The sequence below is a fragment of the Lathyrus oleraceus genome, chromosome 6 (assembly GCF_024323335.1).
Source record: "Lathyrus oleraceus cultivar Zhongwan6 chromosome 6, CAAS_Psat_ZW6_1.0, whole genome shotgun sequence".
NCBI classification, from domain to species: Eukaryota; Viridiplantae; Streptophyta; class Magnoliopsida; order Fabales; family Fabaceae; genus Lathyrus; species Lathyrus oleraceus.
In genome coordinates, this window is record NC_066584.1 from 4,353,723 (window position 1) to 4,370,404 (window position 16,682).

Here is a 16,682-nt window from a genome sequence, read left to right on the forward strand (position 1 = left end):
TAAAAGATGGAAAACTCGTGGAAAACGCAATTAACACAACACTCAACAGTTTGGGTTTGGTTCACTGTTCGACCGGTTCATGTAGACCGGGTCGGGTTCAGTTTAGGTTTTAGATTTTTATGATATGGAATTTCCTGCAAATTATTATCATTATACGATTAGTAAAGATATCTAATGGATTGAACTGGATTTTTTTTGTATTTTGAATAAATAGATTATATATATATATATATATATATATATATATATATATATATATATTATAAAATATTATAATTTTTTTTATATATTAAAAGATTAATTTTGATATACTATAATATAAACATACATTATTGAAAATCAAAACTTTTAAAGACCTCAGACCATAAAAAAAACCTTTTAAACCTATCAAACCAATCTATTTAAATAATATGAATAATTTTTTTATTACCATTATGTTATGTTTTGTACTTTGAATTAAAATACATAAATAAAACTTGGTTATCTTGGAGAAATTATGAAAATAAGATGAAAAACCTTATGAACAATGTCATAAGTTATTTTCATAAGTACTTTTGAAAAAATAATCTCACAAAACTTATGCTAATAGGTAAACTATAAGTCAATGCAAACAAACTTTTAGTCTCATTGGTCTTTTAATTTTTTAGTTTATTTAATCATTATTTAAATTGTCTATTTACATATATCTAAAATAAATAGACTTTTATGTAGGCTAACCGAACCTTCGAAAAGGCCAGACTCAAGCCTAAAAATAAGCCTATAACAGGCTACAGGCCAGACTTAGGCTTCAGTTATTTTGACAGGCCAGACTTAGCCTTGGTAAAGCCTAGCTCGACCTAGCCTATTTTCACCCCTATCTCCAGCTACCTATTCTTGAGATTACAAGGAATCAATATATGGTTGGAGCAAGCTTTGGCAACCATTAAGGAATTTGTTTCAGACCAAAGTTTTCGCCAACCACGAGATTTTGTGATGTCTATCGCTTTCAGAACAGTCAAAAATTCTGCTATTATCGAAGATCTTGTGTGTAAATTCTCAGCATAAGCAAGCAAAAAGTTTCCATTGTTGTTTCTAAAAATTCCGCCACAACCACTGACATTAGTATTTTAGGACAAAATGCATAGTCACAATTACACTTATACCATCCATAATTAGGAGGCGGCCAAAGGACTTATGTGATGTTAGGAGCATGGGGCGGACGAATTTGAACCTTAAAGGCTTTGATCAAAGCAAACTCCGTAATCGAGATGTAAGAAATGTTTATAGAATTGTTGCCGAATATCATTGTTTGATTCTGAATAAGATTGATGGAGTATCTTCTATTAGGCCTACGGTTGTCATACTCGAACTTATTCCTAGCAACTCAAATTTCATTTATTGTAAAAATGATAGGATCTTTTAACACCATCCCATATTGGTTGGATAAATTGGAATTAAAAATATGAAACCAGTCTTCCATTGAGTTAGGATTTGAGTGAAATCATGCCTTCCTCCTGAACCAATTCGAAAGGAACTTTGCAAAGGAACATTCGAAAAATAGATGATTTGCACTATTTTCACTAGAGTTGCACAAATAGCATATTGAAGCTATAACAATGCCTATTGATATTACCAATGACTCCGTAGAAATTTTATCATGAGCAAGCCTCTAGACCAACATAGACTTACTAGGAGGTATGTCACAGATCCATAAGAGTTTGGCCCAATGAAAATCTGTGAGATGACCCTCTTTGAAAGTGTAAGCATCTTTAAGGTTGTAGTTAGTAAAATCCACCATTCATGCGACGCTGGTTCATAGCTTCTCGATTTATAGTTGGTCTGTCTGCCTTATCAAAGATCTGGAAAAATGTTGCATAAACTTTATTTGGTCAGGTAATATTCTAAGAAAAAAAATTGTAATGTGACTTGTGATAGGGTTTGTTCTCCTTTTTCTCAGGGAGGTCTTTGCATAAAGTCCAATTCGAGGTTCAATAATGCTTCAAACTATAAGCTTTAACGGGACATCATTAATTCCAAAGAGCTTGGAGCTATTATTTTGAAAGCTAGAATTATAAAGAAGGGCATGATTACTCCTCATCATTTCAGTTCTTCTATCTGGTGTAACATTAATAAATATTTCAAGAATTTATCTCAAGACTCCATAATCAACATTATTAATGGATTGAATACAAATTTATGGATGGACAATTGGCTCGGGGTTCCCCTAATCAACTTGGTGTAACATCCTCACCAGATTGACACTAATCTGATGGTTGCTAGTTATATTGATCATGGATCTCGACACTTTCCTGCTTTTATCTCTGAGTTGGTTCCCGATATTCAAGAAAAGTTTTGCAAATCACTATTCCTTTATAATTAATGGATAATACTAGGATTTCGCCTCACTCTACTAATGAGAATTAAACTCTAAAAGATGATTATTCTCATATGCTGCATGTTATTCCTACTCTGTGGTGGACTGGTTTTGTTTGGAATCATGATATCTCGCATTCAAAAGATTTTACGGTTTGGAGGATTTGTCACAACCGGTTAGCAACTGATGATAACCTTGTCAATAGAGGTTGTTTTGGTCCCATTTGTTGCAGCCCATGTCACACAAGGTCAATCCCAATCATTCAAAAGCTCCTAGAATTGTGGAAGTAGTATGGACCCCTCCTCCGAATGGTTGGTTAAAATGTAACACTGGTGATTCATTTGCTATCTCGGAAGCTTCTTGTGGAGGAATTTTTCATAATGGTTTATGGGATTTCATCTTTGCTTTCTCAGATATGGTGGAGCAAAGTTTGGCCTTTCATGCTGAGTTTTTGGGTGTGGTTAGAGCTATTGAGTATATGCCTCTTAATTTGGTTGGCATAAGATTTGGTTGAAAACAGATTCCAAGATGCCCATTCTTGCCACTCAATACTCCAAAATTATCCCTTGGAATTTTCTCTCTAGATGGTCTAATGATATGACAAAAGTTAGGTCGATGGTGTTTTGCATAATTCACATTTATAGAGGGGGTTATCATTGCGCTGACTTGTTTGCCTCAAAAGTTTCATCCTTGGTCTCTAGTCTAGTTTGGGATTCCTCTCCCAATTTCCTTCGCGCTGACTTGTTTGCCTCCAAAGTTTCATCCTTGATCTCTAGTCTAGTTTGGGATTCCTCTCCCAATTTCCTTCTTCTTTTTTTATCATGAAAAGCTTGATAAATCAAATTTCAAATTTGACGGTGTTTAAGTGGGTTTTGGTTTAATCCCCAACTATTTTCCTTGATTATCTGTTAAATTGTTTGTAATTTAAAAAATAAATCTAAAAAAAGCTTAAAACACAATATTCACTATTTTAATATCTAGTCAAAGAATTAAGTACACAAGCATAGTTGCAACTCTAAATCCATCTATATTAGACATACTTTGCTCATATTCAACATTGTGTTTAGGATTACGAGGAAAAATCTCATATTTTACAAAAAGTAGTTGATTTTTGCTCTAAAGAATAGTCTCTTTCATCCTAAATATTTGAAAAAAGAGAATCATATATCTTATAATTTGGGTTCACCGCAATTGTGTCACCGATGATACTAAATGTCTTGTTTAATAAGATTTTGATAGTTATTAAGGGTGTTAATATTTGAACTGATCTAAAACAAAATAGTATATTAACTAAAAAAAATTAAAAACAATATAACATTTAATATTATTAAATATATTAAAATGTTATTTTCTACATACCACTTGATTCATATTAGATTTTGAAACCAGAATAAAACGGAAGTGAACTGAATCATATACATATACTTTTATCAATAAAAATGATATATTATATTTTATTATTAGTTGTATACTCAATTTCCTTTGATGATATGGTTAATAAATTCAAATCTAATGTTGTTCATAACACATAAATCATCACCAAATGTTTTTAAACTGTAGTGTATAATCGAATTAGATAATTACGATATCTTAACCTAAAATAGACTATCGGAAATGAGTTTGATGTAGTAAAATTCAGGTGTTAAAAAAATCACAAAAATATAAAAATAAATACAAAAATCTTTTTTGTGAACATTGGCAATACTTTAGTCAAATTAGGAGTAATCTTAATTGTGTACGACAGCATGAATTTTGTTTTAACTCTCTATAATTTTTTTCTTTTTCTTTTTCATTTTTTTTCTATTTTTTCTCTCTTTAGCAATTTGCATGTTTCATTTTTATTACATAAAAAATATATAACTAATTATTAATGATGGTTAAAAGTTGATTATTATGATAACACTCCAATAATGATGCTTCAAAATTAATTATGATAACATGCCTTTTCTTGTTAGAGAATAATAACACATCATTGGTTGAGTTTTTTTTTTACACAAAACATTGTGGTTAAGTTGATTAGAAGTTAAATCACATAACGAGGTTGTAAGTTTAATTCCTATTATTAAAGACACTTTAATAAATATTTTGAGTCTTAAGTTCCACTTTCACTCTGATGAGTCTTCAGAATCCAAATCAATGTATATGTATAAAATTATAATTTTTATAAATAAAATTAGTTGTGGTAGCACACCATAAACAATACTTAAAATATTTTGTACAGACTAGAGTTAAATCTTTCATCAACAATATTTTATAAATAAAATTATTTTGTTTTTCAATATTATTGTTTTTTGGTTTAGTGTTTCAAAGTTATTTTAACAAAATAAATTATTTTAAAATGAATGTCACATTATGTTTTTAAGTACATTTATTTATTATTGTATCATCTAACTAATTCTATATTTTAATCTATACTTATGATGATAAAAAAAATACATCATGTTAATAAAATTAAGTTCATAAAAATCTCTTTTTTTTTTTTACTATTTCATTAAAAAAAATTCATTTATATAAAATATTAAACAATAATTATTTAAGTATATTGAATCTTGTATTTTTATTTAAAAAAACAATTTTCCAACTTCAAAATAAAATAAAATTCACCACTTTATAACATAATACTTTTATATACTTTTTAACCAGTATGTTAACAATATTTGTTTGCATTTTTTATTTAAAAATATGAGAAACAAAAAAGTGTAAAATATATAAATATGAGGCAGCATGTCTGATAAAGTGATGAGGATCGTATCAGAAAGCAACAACAATAAAGAAAGTATGAGAGAAACCAGCACACTGTGCTAACTCTGGTAGTGGGAACCTAAATGCAAACACTTCTTTAGTTTTAATGTACTGTTTCTAGATACTGAAAGGGACCTTAGATTTTTTTCTGCTTAATTAACTATATTACTATTTCATTGATTATTAATTTTCTTAATACTAGTAATTAGTTCAAAATAATAAAGCACGTATTATTTTAATGGAAAATGAAAAACGAAGTGCAAGCATGGTAAACAAAATAATACTACTTCTTTGGTTTCCAAATGAATCTGTTTAAGTTGCATACAACTTAAACAAATATTAAAGATTACAATAAAGAAAGTATAATAGAATATCCAATTTCCTTTAACGAAGAGTCGTAATGTTTTTAGAAAATTTAAAATGATTTAAACATAATTTATTATTTAAATTTAAAAAATGGAAATATATTGATAATTAATTTTTTACACTATTATTCAATAAAAATATATGAATGTAATATAAATAATTTGAAATCGTCATTAATTAATAATATATTTTTTTTACATTGTAGCTGCATCACAATTTTTCTCTAATTTTAATGATATTGAGTTGACATAAAAAACAAAACAAAAATCTACATATTCCATAAAATATAAATGTTAAATTGAATATTATTATTATTTTATATTTTGCAAATTAGTCTTCAAATTCTACAAATTGACCCTTAATATTTTTCAAAATTTGTAAATTGATCCTTTAATAATTCTCAAGAATTACAAATTGATCTTTTAAAATTTTAAAAATTGCATAGAGGTCTTTATTTTTAAAATTTAAAATTTGATTCAAAAATTTTAAGATTTATAAAAATGACCCAAAAATTTAACAAATAGTGACTTTAATATTCAATCCAAACAAAAGAAATTAAAATGATTTGAATAAAATTTATTATTTTGATAAAAAAAAGAAAGAAATAATTCTTAAAAGGATAGAAATCTACAAAGTATTTTGTCTAAATCAAATTTAATAATTTTGAAAAAATATTTAAAAGCAAAAAATTGAAAATCTTCTCCTACTCAATAATATGTGAATGTCAAATTAAATATTATTATTATTTTAAATTTTGTAAGCTGATCTCCATTATTTTCAAAATTTACAAATTAATCCTTAAAATTTTCTAAAAATTATAGATTGATCCTTAATAATTTTCAAATTTGATAAATTGGTCTTTTAAATTCTAAATTTTTTAAACTTGGTTTCCAGTTTTCAAATTTTAAATTTGACCTGTAATCTTTCAAATTTATAAAAATAACCTATAAAATTTTATAATGAATAATTTAATAGTCCTTCCAAATAAATAAAAAAATTAAAATTGATTGAATTTTTATTAAATTATTTAAATAACTTCAAATTTTAAATTCTTTAAAAAATTTCAATTTACTCAATCAACTACTAATTTGAGTTATACAACATTTATCTAAATTATATTACCTTACACGGGATAAGATAACTATAGTTTCTTTTTCGTTTTACAACTCTTCTCTTCATAAATGTTACAATAGTTTTCTTATCTTAAATTTGGACATAATTTTGTCAATCAGCATTTTCAATATTTTATAAAATTTAAAGTATAGTATACACACACACGTTGATTCATCATGATATGATACATTACATACATATTACATACTTTGATGCTAATAATGTACTACTCTAGTACTCTATATAGAAGTGAGGTAGTAGGCTAGTCACTACTCACTAGCTAGTGGCTAGTTACTAGTTGTGTGTGAGGCTCATAACGAATAGAGTGGGGATAATATGAATTTGTGGGACCAATAAATAATGGTTGAGGTGTTAGGCTTTATGTTTAGGGACTTCAGGCTTTAATAAGGGTGAGAATTGAGAAAACATGTCATCTTAGGCTTTCAAGTAATTTTGTATTACATAGGTTTCAAAGAGTTACTTAGACTTTCATGTTATTTGTTGTTTAGTTACATATTATCTCCGTGTTATTCTTTAGAAAAAAAATTGTTTCTTTTTAAATGTCATTTCAAAGTTCAAAGTAGTATTATTATTCTTTTGTCAAAAATATCATTAGTTAACTATTACAAAGAGAGAGAAAAATCAAATAAATTAATAAAAAGTTAAGGGTAAAATAGGAAAAAAGATAATGATTGTTTAAAAAGTAACAACAATGATTAGCTTTATTGGTACGTGTAAAAAATAAAAAAATAACACTTAAAAAGGAACGGAGGGAGTAATTATCTTAAAATGTGATTATTCATATTTGCCGGATACACTATCTTTCTGATTTATTTTGGAAAGCGTTACTTTCTTTTATCTGGTGTCACTCCTCCCTACCTTTAACGGTCAATTTTGCCGAGGAAAACCCCTCACAAAATGCTAAACGTGTTCATATCAAATTTTCAAACACACACACATACGCAGAAACGCACTTGCGCACACACGAAGGCACACAAGCACGCAGGCGCGCATCGTTGAAGGCACCCTCCCTCGCCACACACACACTTGTGTCCACCCTTAAATAATAATAACTTGTTATGTCGAAGAAAATTATAACAACTAAATGTGATTTTGGCAATTCTAATCACAAATTCAAAAACATACACATTTAGTGACCAAAATTACTATATTTTTTAATGTAAAAAGTGACATATAATGTATAATAGAGAAGTGGGACTATATCAAACCTATTGACTTTTGACATCACTTACTTAAGTCCCGATTCCACATTTTAAATGTTAACTATACAATTTTTTAATCCAGAAGATGTTACAATTCAAGAGACAGAAAAAAAATCTAAATTAGTCTATTCTATTTGGCCGGTCCTTGCAAATTACACGTGTAATAGATTTTAGAAGGACCTTAAATTTAATCGCATACTAATCATAATTGTTGACATTAATACTAAAATCTCAAGAAAAAGTCCTAAAAGCACATTGCATTTAGGAGGAACATAATGAGTTCGGAGAACAGAAAATGTTCTTATGTTATTTTAAAAACGTAACGTGTTTTCGAGAAACGTATTGCCTTTTTCTTGAAACCCTTAAAAGTAATTTTCAGTCCATTATTAGACATAAGAGACACATGAGTTTTGAAAAAGTTGAAATTCAATTTAGAGAAACTTAAAGAAACAAATAAAGAGTTTTTTTTTTTTATAATTCATTGTTCTTTGGATAAAAAATATTATGTGTGTACTCATCACTTTATTTCTTCCTCTTGTTATTGTGTTTTTCCTTACAATATTTAGCACATTGAATATTTTTTCTTAAGACCATTTATGTTTATTATCGCTGTTATTTTTCTCATACATAAAATTTTTGGTGTGTTTAAACCTTTCAATTTTACAACAAGTGGCGTCTGCCGTGGAGAAAAAGGTAAAGTTTATAAGAGAGTAATATTGTTCTAATCTCGCAAGGATCCGAGGTGTTAACCAAAGGATAGGAGAACTCAAATATGATGGCGTGCTTATATTTTATCGATGATGTCTTGAGGTTTTAGTTCGGCGTCATGGTGATTGTGCTTGCAAATACTCTGACACACAAGTTAGTGAATATCGAAGATAAAGGTGTACCTACTTTTTATGACAATGGACCTTTATGATTCTTAGGTGAAATATGTTTAAGATAATAGAAAATTGGCTTATCGTTTTGACCAAGATCACTATACAGATAAAAAATAAAAGAACAGAAAATGAAAGAATAGTACATAATACATGGTTGACAATGTTGAGTTGGGAAAACACTTATGGGCTGTTTGGTGTGTTTTGTAATTATTTCATGTTTTTGGTGTTTCATCATTTCTTATGAGTTATTAACTTTATTTTACAAATAACATGGCTAAAGAAGACAAATTTTGGACTTGAAAAAAATGAAGACTCAGTTGTTGGCTAAAGTTATCCTTTCAAAAGATGGCCCAAGTCATAGTGCTTTTTTAAACGAAGATTGTAGCAGTTTTTCTGGTGCCACATCTCTGGTGGTATGGTAGTTAAATCGGTTAGAGATTCAACGACAATTGTTCCTTCTATTATAAAGAATCCACTCTCATAGAAGAAAATGATACACCCTCCCTTAGACGGTAATGATTTCAAAGAAGGGAAGTTTTTTAATGTTCTATTGTTTTTTACATAAACTTTTTTCTTTGTTGTTTTTGACATGAACCTACGCTCTTTAGCTGAGATGAGGACATTGAGGCGTCAGAAGGTTCTTGCTGAGTGTATCCTTTATTTGAAAAGGGTAGTGAACCTCACTAGCTCCATGTTCAATTCAAACTAGAAGTCCTGGACTAAGGAGATAAAGTTGTATTCCAAAATAGATCTCATAGAGAAAGATCTGAAAACGATTAGCGACTGTTGAAAAGTATATTTTCGGCAAATATTTTAATATCGTATCCACAGAGATTGGTTGTTATTACCGTCGTTCTATAATCCAAATTGTTATAAGTTTAAAATGTAACCAAATTATTTTGTTTGAAAAGTTATCTTTTGAGTAAAATGTCACTAAAACAATAAAATAGTTTTAATCAAGTGTAAAAGGTTTGGCAAAATTGGAGTTCACTATTCAAATTTCTTATGTTTCCTTATGACAACTATATAGACTTAAAATTATTGATGATATTCAAGTATCCTCTCAATATCATTTATCTCTAAATGATATTGTGATAATCACTATATTAATGGTTAAATGATTTCTCTACCTAACTATCAATATAGCAATCTTTAATGTTTGATACAAAAGAAGAGTAGTGTATAAATCTATTTCTATAACTCATTCACTACTTGAAAGTATATTTTAAGTCAAGACTTGAATAATCTTTCTCAACAACTACTCAAATCTAAATATTCAAAATAGGGCAAAAATATCATTCAATACATCAATAACCTTTTGTCATATACAAGAGTCAAATGGAATACATAAACAAATAGGAATAGCTACTACCTCCAATCTTGACAAAATGGGGTTTAGCTCCTCCTCATCATTTTGGACAGCAAAATGCAATAGCAAACTAAACTTTGTTTTTCTTCTACAACTTGTGAATCTTTTTATTTTTTTCATTCTGTTTTTTAAAGAGTTCAACCTTTCCTCAAATGTTCATTTTCATCTAAAACTGAAAAGCATTCTAAAAATGATTCAAAATTGTCACACTAAAGTTGGGTTGAAAACAGAACACTTGGCCCAAACAACACGCTTGCTGGTTTCGCAAGGTTTGCGGCGCCATCCCTGGTCGCGGCGCGAACTGAAACAATTTCAGCTTCCTTGCCTTGCAAGCTTCATTTAACAATTCTCCCAAGTGTTATTCTTCCAAATTATGCTTCCAAATTGTCATTGAAACTTCTTCCAAATTATGCTTATGCACTCCATGCTCTCTTGTCCAAAAACTCTACAAAACTAACAAATATGTGAAATATCTACTTAAAACATAATCACTTAAACTTAATTGCATTTATACAAAATTGTGAGGATAAAAGTGTGTAATTCAATAAGAAAATGGTAAAAAGGACCAATAAAAATATATGAAAAGTAGTACTAATTGGTCCCGAACCGCGACTCGACATAGTCTTCCAGTCTCTCTTTTGAGAAAGATTTATCAACGATCAATGAGGCCTTGAAGAACGTAAAAAAGGAATGGAAAAAGGAAGTGGAGACTTTGTCTGGCTAAATGAGAACTTTGAATGAGAAACTCGCAAAGTCCAATAAATCTTGAGAATCGTTGAACGAGAAGTTAAAGGAGGTCAAAGGGCAAGTAGGATCTCTAAACTCCAAGCTTGAGGAGTAGGGAAAAACCTTTGAGGGGGAGAAACTGATTATGATTGACGATATCATCGATGCAGTCCAATAAACTTTTAACAACACTTCAAAATAAATGGTTTTCCTAAAATTTACGGTTCCTCTAAACATCAAGGCCTTTGATATTGAAAATTCAATGATTAATGAGTAATTAGTCTCTAATTAATTCCGCTTGATTTTCTTTGTTCATGTTATCTAACTTTTGTATGGTGGAAGTTGTTCTCAGTTTTAACTTTGTATTCTAAACATCAGAAGGTGGACTTGGTCCAGATCTATAATTTGTATAAAATGAGAATATTTTATTATTATTTGTATTTGTGATGATGTGTGTTTACTTTCAAAGATGCTATAGATTAGAGGTGCTCGTGTTTGATCCCGATCTCCACTTATGTATTCAAGGGAGAATGAATCACTTAAGGTCATTCATCTCAACGATGGCTAACCAAACCAAGGATAACTAACCAAACCAAACGAGGCTCTCGTGCCATTGATGTATCAAAATATATTGAATATAAATAAGGACCATAGTCAATGTGGAATGATCAATTATGTTTTTATTTTTTTAAAATGAATTACCTCGACATCCATTTGCCATTCGCCACTTATATTAACTCATATTAAATATATATAATTATTAATTAACTAAATATATAATTATTATAAAATTTAAATTTAATTAATTTATCATTTAGTTTAATTACCAATCTATTAGAATCCCTACAACAAATAAGTAATATAATTAAATAAAGATATCTTTCCATATAACAAATATTAAAGTATAATAATTAAATTAAAAATTTAATAAAAATACTTCAATACTATATTTTATATATATATATATATATTCTCTTTCATTTCATTTTGTTTCTTCAATTTGAAACCAAATGCAGTGGGAGTTGTCTTGTCATGTAAACAGAATGTGGGAGACAATACAAAAACATTGAAGGATAACCAACAGTTGACACTTCTTCTTTTTACGACTACTGTGGGCCATACCTCTCTCTTTTTACACTATATTTATATCCCCTAGTTTCATCTTCTCTTCACCATCTCACACTTCAAAGTCTCTATATACTCTATAGTTACAGTGTGAAAATTATTTTCCAACAATGGCTGATTCAGTCTCTTCTAAGAGAATGTGGTGTTCTATTCCCGAAAGGTTTCAACTGCATGTGGCCATGTTGGCCTTACAGTTTGGTTATGCTGGTTTTCATGTTGTCTCAAGAGCTGCCCTTAACATGGGAATTAGCAAACTTGTTTTTCCTGTTTATAGGAACATCATTGCTCTTCTTCTACTTCTTCCATTTGCATATTTTTTGGAAAAGTTAGTACCATTCAATATTTGTTTATATTATATTCATAACATATAGTTAGTTCTTTTTGTATATATTACTACTATATGTTTATTATATTAATGTCTATGATTCTCATCAACTTGTTTCTTTTACTTTTTCCAGGAAGGACAGACCACCGATTAATTTCAATTTTCTCTGCCAGTTCTTTTTTCTAGCACTTATTGGGTAGGTCTATCTATCAATATATATATATATATATATATATATATATATATATATATATATATATATATATATATATATATATATATATTAACATTATGTGTAAAAAAATAATTTGACTATATTTGCAAGATTTGATAATAATAGTATATATGTTGCTTTGAACAGAATTACAGCAAATCAAGGTTTCTACTTGCTTGGTTTAGAGAACACAACTCCAACCTTTGCATCAGCAATACAAAATTCTGTCCCTGCCATAACATTTCTCATGGCAGTAATATTAAGGTAACATACCCTTTAATTAAATACTAATATATTATGTGACACGTTAAAACATTATTTAATTCATTCTAACAAAAAAATTCATCTGCAAAATTTCATCAACAGAATAGAGCAAGTGAGACTGAATAGAAAAGATGGATTGGCCAAAGTGGCAGGAACAATATTCTGTGTGATTGGTGCAACTGTGATTACATTATACAAGGGTCCAACAATATATACTCCAAGTAATCACGTAAATAGTACTGCAACATTGATAACAGAAGTAACAACAACACCAATGATTGATTTTGGAACATGGTCTTTGGGTGATGCTGAGGGAAAAAACTGGACACTTGGATGTGTTTATCTTATTGGTCATTGTTTGTCTTGGTCTGGTTGGCTTGTGTTTCAAGCACCTCTCCTTAAGAAGTATCCTGCTCGTCTTTCTGTCACTTCTTATACGTGTTTCTTCGGTCTCTTGCAATTTCTTGTTATTGCTTTGGTTTGCGAAAGAAATGCTCAAGCTTGGTTATTTCACTCTGGCGGCGAAGCTTTCACCATTCTATACGCCGTAAGTTATCATCAAAACTATTAGGTTTAAATACAGCTTTGCATGCAGACGATTCAAACTTTATAATACGAGTTTTTTGAAAAATTTTCTACTATTGAATCATGAGATTTTTTTTAAAATTTTTTGAATTTAAACATGTATTAATTAATGCAGGGAGTGGTGGCATCTGGAATTGCTTTTGCAGTACAAATATGGTGTATTGATAGAGGAGGTCCAGTGTTTGTTGCTGTGTATCAACCTGTTCAAACTTTTGTTGTTGCTATTATGGCTTCTATTGCTTTAGGAGAAGAGTTCTACTTGGGAGGGTTAGTCCTAATCCTGATTAAGCACCTTAATTAATACAAATGATTATCATAAGTTTTACATATCAGATACACAATTTATCATAAACACTCAACTATACATACACAAATTTTCATCTTATATATAATGCTAAAAATTATATAGTACACTATATAAGGTGAAAAATACAAAATATTCTTTTGAACAAGTTTTTTACCTTTCGGTTGAAAACAGAAAAGGTTTTCACATTTTAATGATTCATTGATTCTTCATAAATATAAAAAGGTTGAAGCAATATTAATCATAGGATACTATTGAATGGAAGATCATGTCTCGTGTGCTTAAAATCTACTTTACCTTTTGTCTCCTTTATTTATTTTACTTTATTTATATAATAATGTCCCTTTTTATTATAGGATCATTGGTGCAGTGTTGATTGTTGCTGGACTATACTTTGTTTTGTGGGGTAAAAGTGAAGAGAAGAAATTTGCTAAGGAACAGCTTGCAATTGCTTCATCCACTACAGAACATAGCATCATTAGGCCTACAAGTGTTGCTAAAGGATCATCACTTAATCAACCATTTCTCTCTTCATCAAATGAAAATGTTTGATCAATGAATTAAGTTAATTACTACTATCTTATGTTATGAAGTTTGTGTGTGATGTGATCCAATGTTTTTTATTATTATTATTTAGAATGTGAGTTTTTTTTATAGGAATATTGTAATAGTGGATGTCACTTAAAATGGGGCCTAGAGCCTTATGAAATGAGTCCCATATGGTTTGATTTATGGAGAGAAATTATTTGAGATTTTTATATATAGTTTATAGTTATTATTATCATGAGATGGAAGGGAAGAGCATAGTGACCCACATGATTTCTTAAGATTTGAATTGGTTACAAAAGTGTGCTAAGCACTAAGCAAGCATGAAATTGTTGATAAGACACAAATTGTAACTCTTCAACGGAAACATCATTTAGGTTGGGTTCATTTGAAAACTCTTTCATGTCAATTACTACGGTTATATGATGAGCTAGGTCCATGTTAGTAAAAATATCGACCACACATGCATCAAGATAATATAACTACTAACTAAAAAAAATCTAATTGATTATGTAATTATTTGCTTATACTTAAAATAAATAAAATGTTAGTCGGGATTGATAGATAAATGATTTTTGGGATATCTGATGGTCTCAAATAGTCGAGGCAAAGTCATATGAGTGTAACTTAATTCTTCTCAAGTCTAATATAGTGTTTAGTATGGTCATCAAGACTCTAGACCTAATAAAAAACACAATAGGTTTTGGACAATTGAGTTTTATGCACACATTTCATATTTGTAGCATCTTAAACGGAAGAAAGTGGGAATAATGGAGCCGCGAATTGAGAGGGTTATGCACCAACGGAAAAAGTCAACGGAACATGTGGAGGAACCGATGTTAATGACTATGTTTATCATTTGAAAATCTTTAGACATCGGGATAAATGACATCATGTATCATTTATCTCAACAACTTATTCACATTGTTCGACCTATGGTTCACGAGATCCAACAAATTAAGGTGTTTGGAGCAAATTGTTTTTCATGCCTGGTATGTACAGTACATTGGAAATTACTGACCTCTTGTCATCTTTTCTCATAATTAGAACATCACCAATATCTTCAGTTGCTAGAGTTTTGTCATTTACAAATTTTACCATGTTCTTCATTGAGGATTTCATGTTGATAAACCAATCTTTCCTACCAGTCATGTGTGATGAGCATCCTGAGTCCAAGTACCATTGGTCCTGGAATCTTTCTTCTTCTCTTGTTGTGACCATCAATAACATCTCTTCTTCTTCATGCTTTGTAAACTTTGCATCATTTTCCCGATTCTTCTGTTTTCCAGGACAATCATTAGAGTAGTGATCATACTTCTAACAATTGAAACACTGAATGTGGCTTTTGTCAGGTTTTCGACCACCACCTCTTCCTTTACCAGCACCACCACCTATTTGGTGTCTTTGTTATGAGGGTTTTCTCTTATTCGATCTATCTCCTTCTTGCTGATTTCGACCAGTCGAATTGTTGTATCCTATTCTACCTTTATTATCGAGCCACTTTCATTTGGCTTTATTTTCTCTTGCTGATTGCATCTGCATAGCCACATCACTCTTCGACTTGCCTGCAGCTCTTTCATTCATTCTTTGTTCATGAGAATCAAGTGTCCCTTGAAGCTCTTTCTTTGTCAATGTTGACAAATCTTTCGACTCTTCTATGCACTACAACAAACAAGACCTTAGACAGCGCTTTTTTTAGCCTTAGACAGCGCTTTAAAGCGCTGTCTAAACCTCCGCTGCTAAAGGTTTAGACAGCGCTTTTTTAAATCTTAAAAGCGCTGTCTAAGCCCCCCCCCCTTAGACAGCGCTTTGGCCAAAAGCGCTTTATAAGACCCTCTTATTTTAAATTTTTTAGGTATACCTTAGACAGCGCTTTTGAAAAGCGCTGTCTAAGCCCCACCCCCTTAGACAGCGCTTTGGCCAAAAGCGCTTTCTAAGACCCTCCTATTTTAATTTTTTTAGGTATACCTTAGACAACGCTTTTCAAAAAGCGCTGTCTAAGCCCCCCCTCCCCTTAGACAGCGCTTTTGCCTAAAGCGCTTTCTAATCCCCCCCTTAGACAGCGCTTTTTACAAAAGCGCTGTCTAAGGTATACGAAAATTTTTGAAGCTTTTGTTTTAAACCACATTTTTTCCAGGTTTATAAACCAGAATTTCTACCTGTTTTCAACCAGATTTTGACAGACAATTATCACATTTTATATATGCCATTTTGGCCTTTTTTCTACCAATTTTTGGCTAACAAATATATATATATACCAATTCAAACCAATACAAAAATTACTAATATATTAAAACTACAAAAATAACTCTAATCAAAACTACTAAAGTTACAGTAACTAGATGCACTGTGGTTGCCTCGTTTATATCATTTAATTCTAACCATCGCATGCATGCATATCTAAACAAGGCAGGGGTTGCTATCGTTCTGTAATTACTTTATAAATAATTAAGAACTAAATTATTTTTTTTTACTGGATTGTTCTTCAGAGGTGCTGTTATGCATATAACTAACTGTCTACGTCAATGACACATCTCACACGAGCA

The 16,682-nt window shown here is 30.0% G+C and overlaps 1 protein-coding gene across 1 annotated transcript; it reads left to right on the top strand.

The window, feature by feature from the left end:
* Nucleotides 1-11,931: 11,931 nt before the first annotated feature.
* LOC127097213 (protein WALLS ARE THIN 1) lies at nt 11,932-14,348 on the top strand. The gene is made up of 6 exons (XM_051035720.1): nt 11,932-12,223; nt 12,357-12,419; nt 12,585-12,701; nt 12,804-13,248; nt 13,402-13,553; nt 13,947-14,348. Exons 1-6 carry the CDS (start codon nt 12,009-12,011, stop codon nt 14,140-14,142), a joined length of 1,188 nt encoding a protein of 395 aa, XP_050891677.1. The 5' UTR covers nt 11,932-12,008; the 3' UTR covers nt 14,143-14,348.
* The last annotated feature ends 2,334 nt before the right edge of the window (nt 14,349-16,682 follow it).

What these genes read in the sequence shown, in the direction of transcription:
- LOC127097213 (XM_051035720.1), top strand. Translation starts at nt 12,009, where the DNA reads ATGGCTGATTCAGTCTCTTCTAAGAGAATGTGGTGTTCTATTCCCGAA. An exon ending in TTTTTTCTAGCACTTATTGG is followed by an intron (nt 12,420 to 12,584) that starts GTAGGTCTATCT and finishes TGCTTTGAACAG; the next exon opens with AATTACAGCAAATCAAGGTT. An exon ending in CTTTCACCATTCTATACGCC is followed by an intron (nt 13,249 to 13,401) that starts GTAAGTTATCAT and finishes TAATTAATGCAG; the next exon opens with GGAGTGGTGGCATCTGGAAT.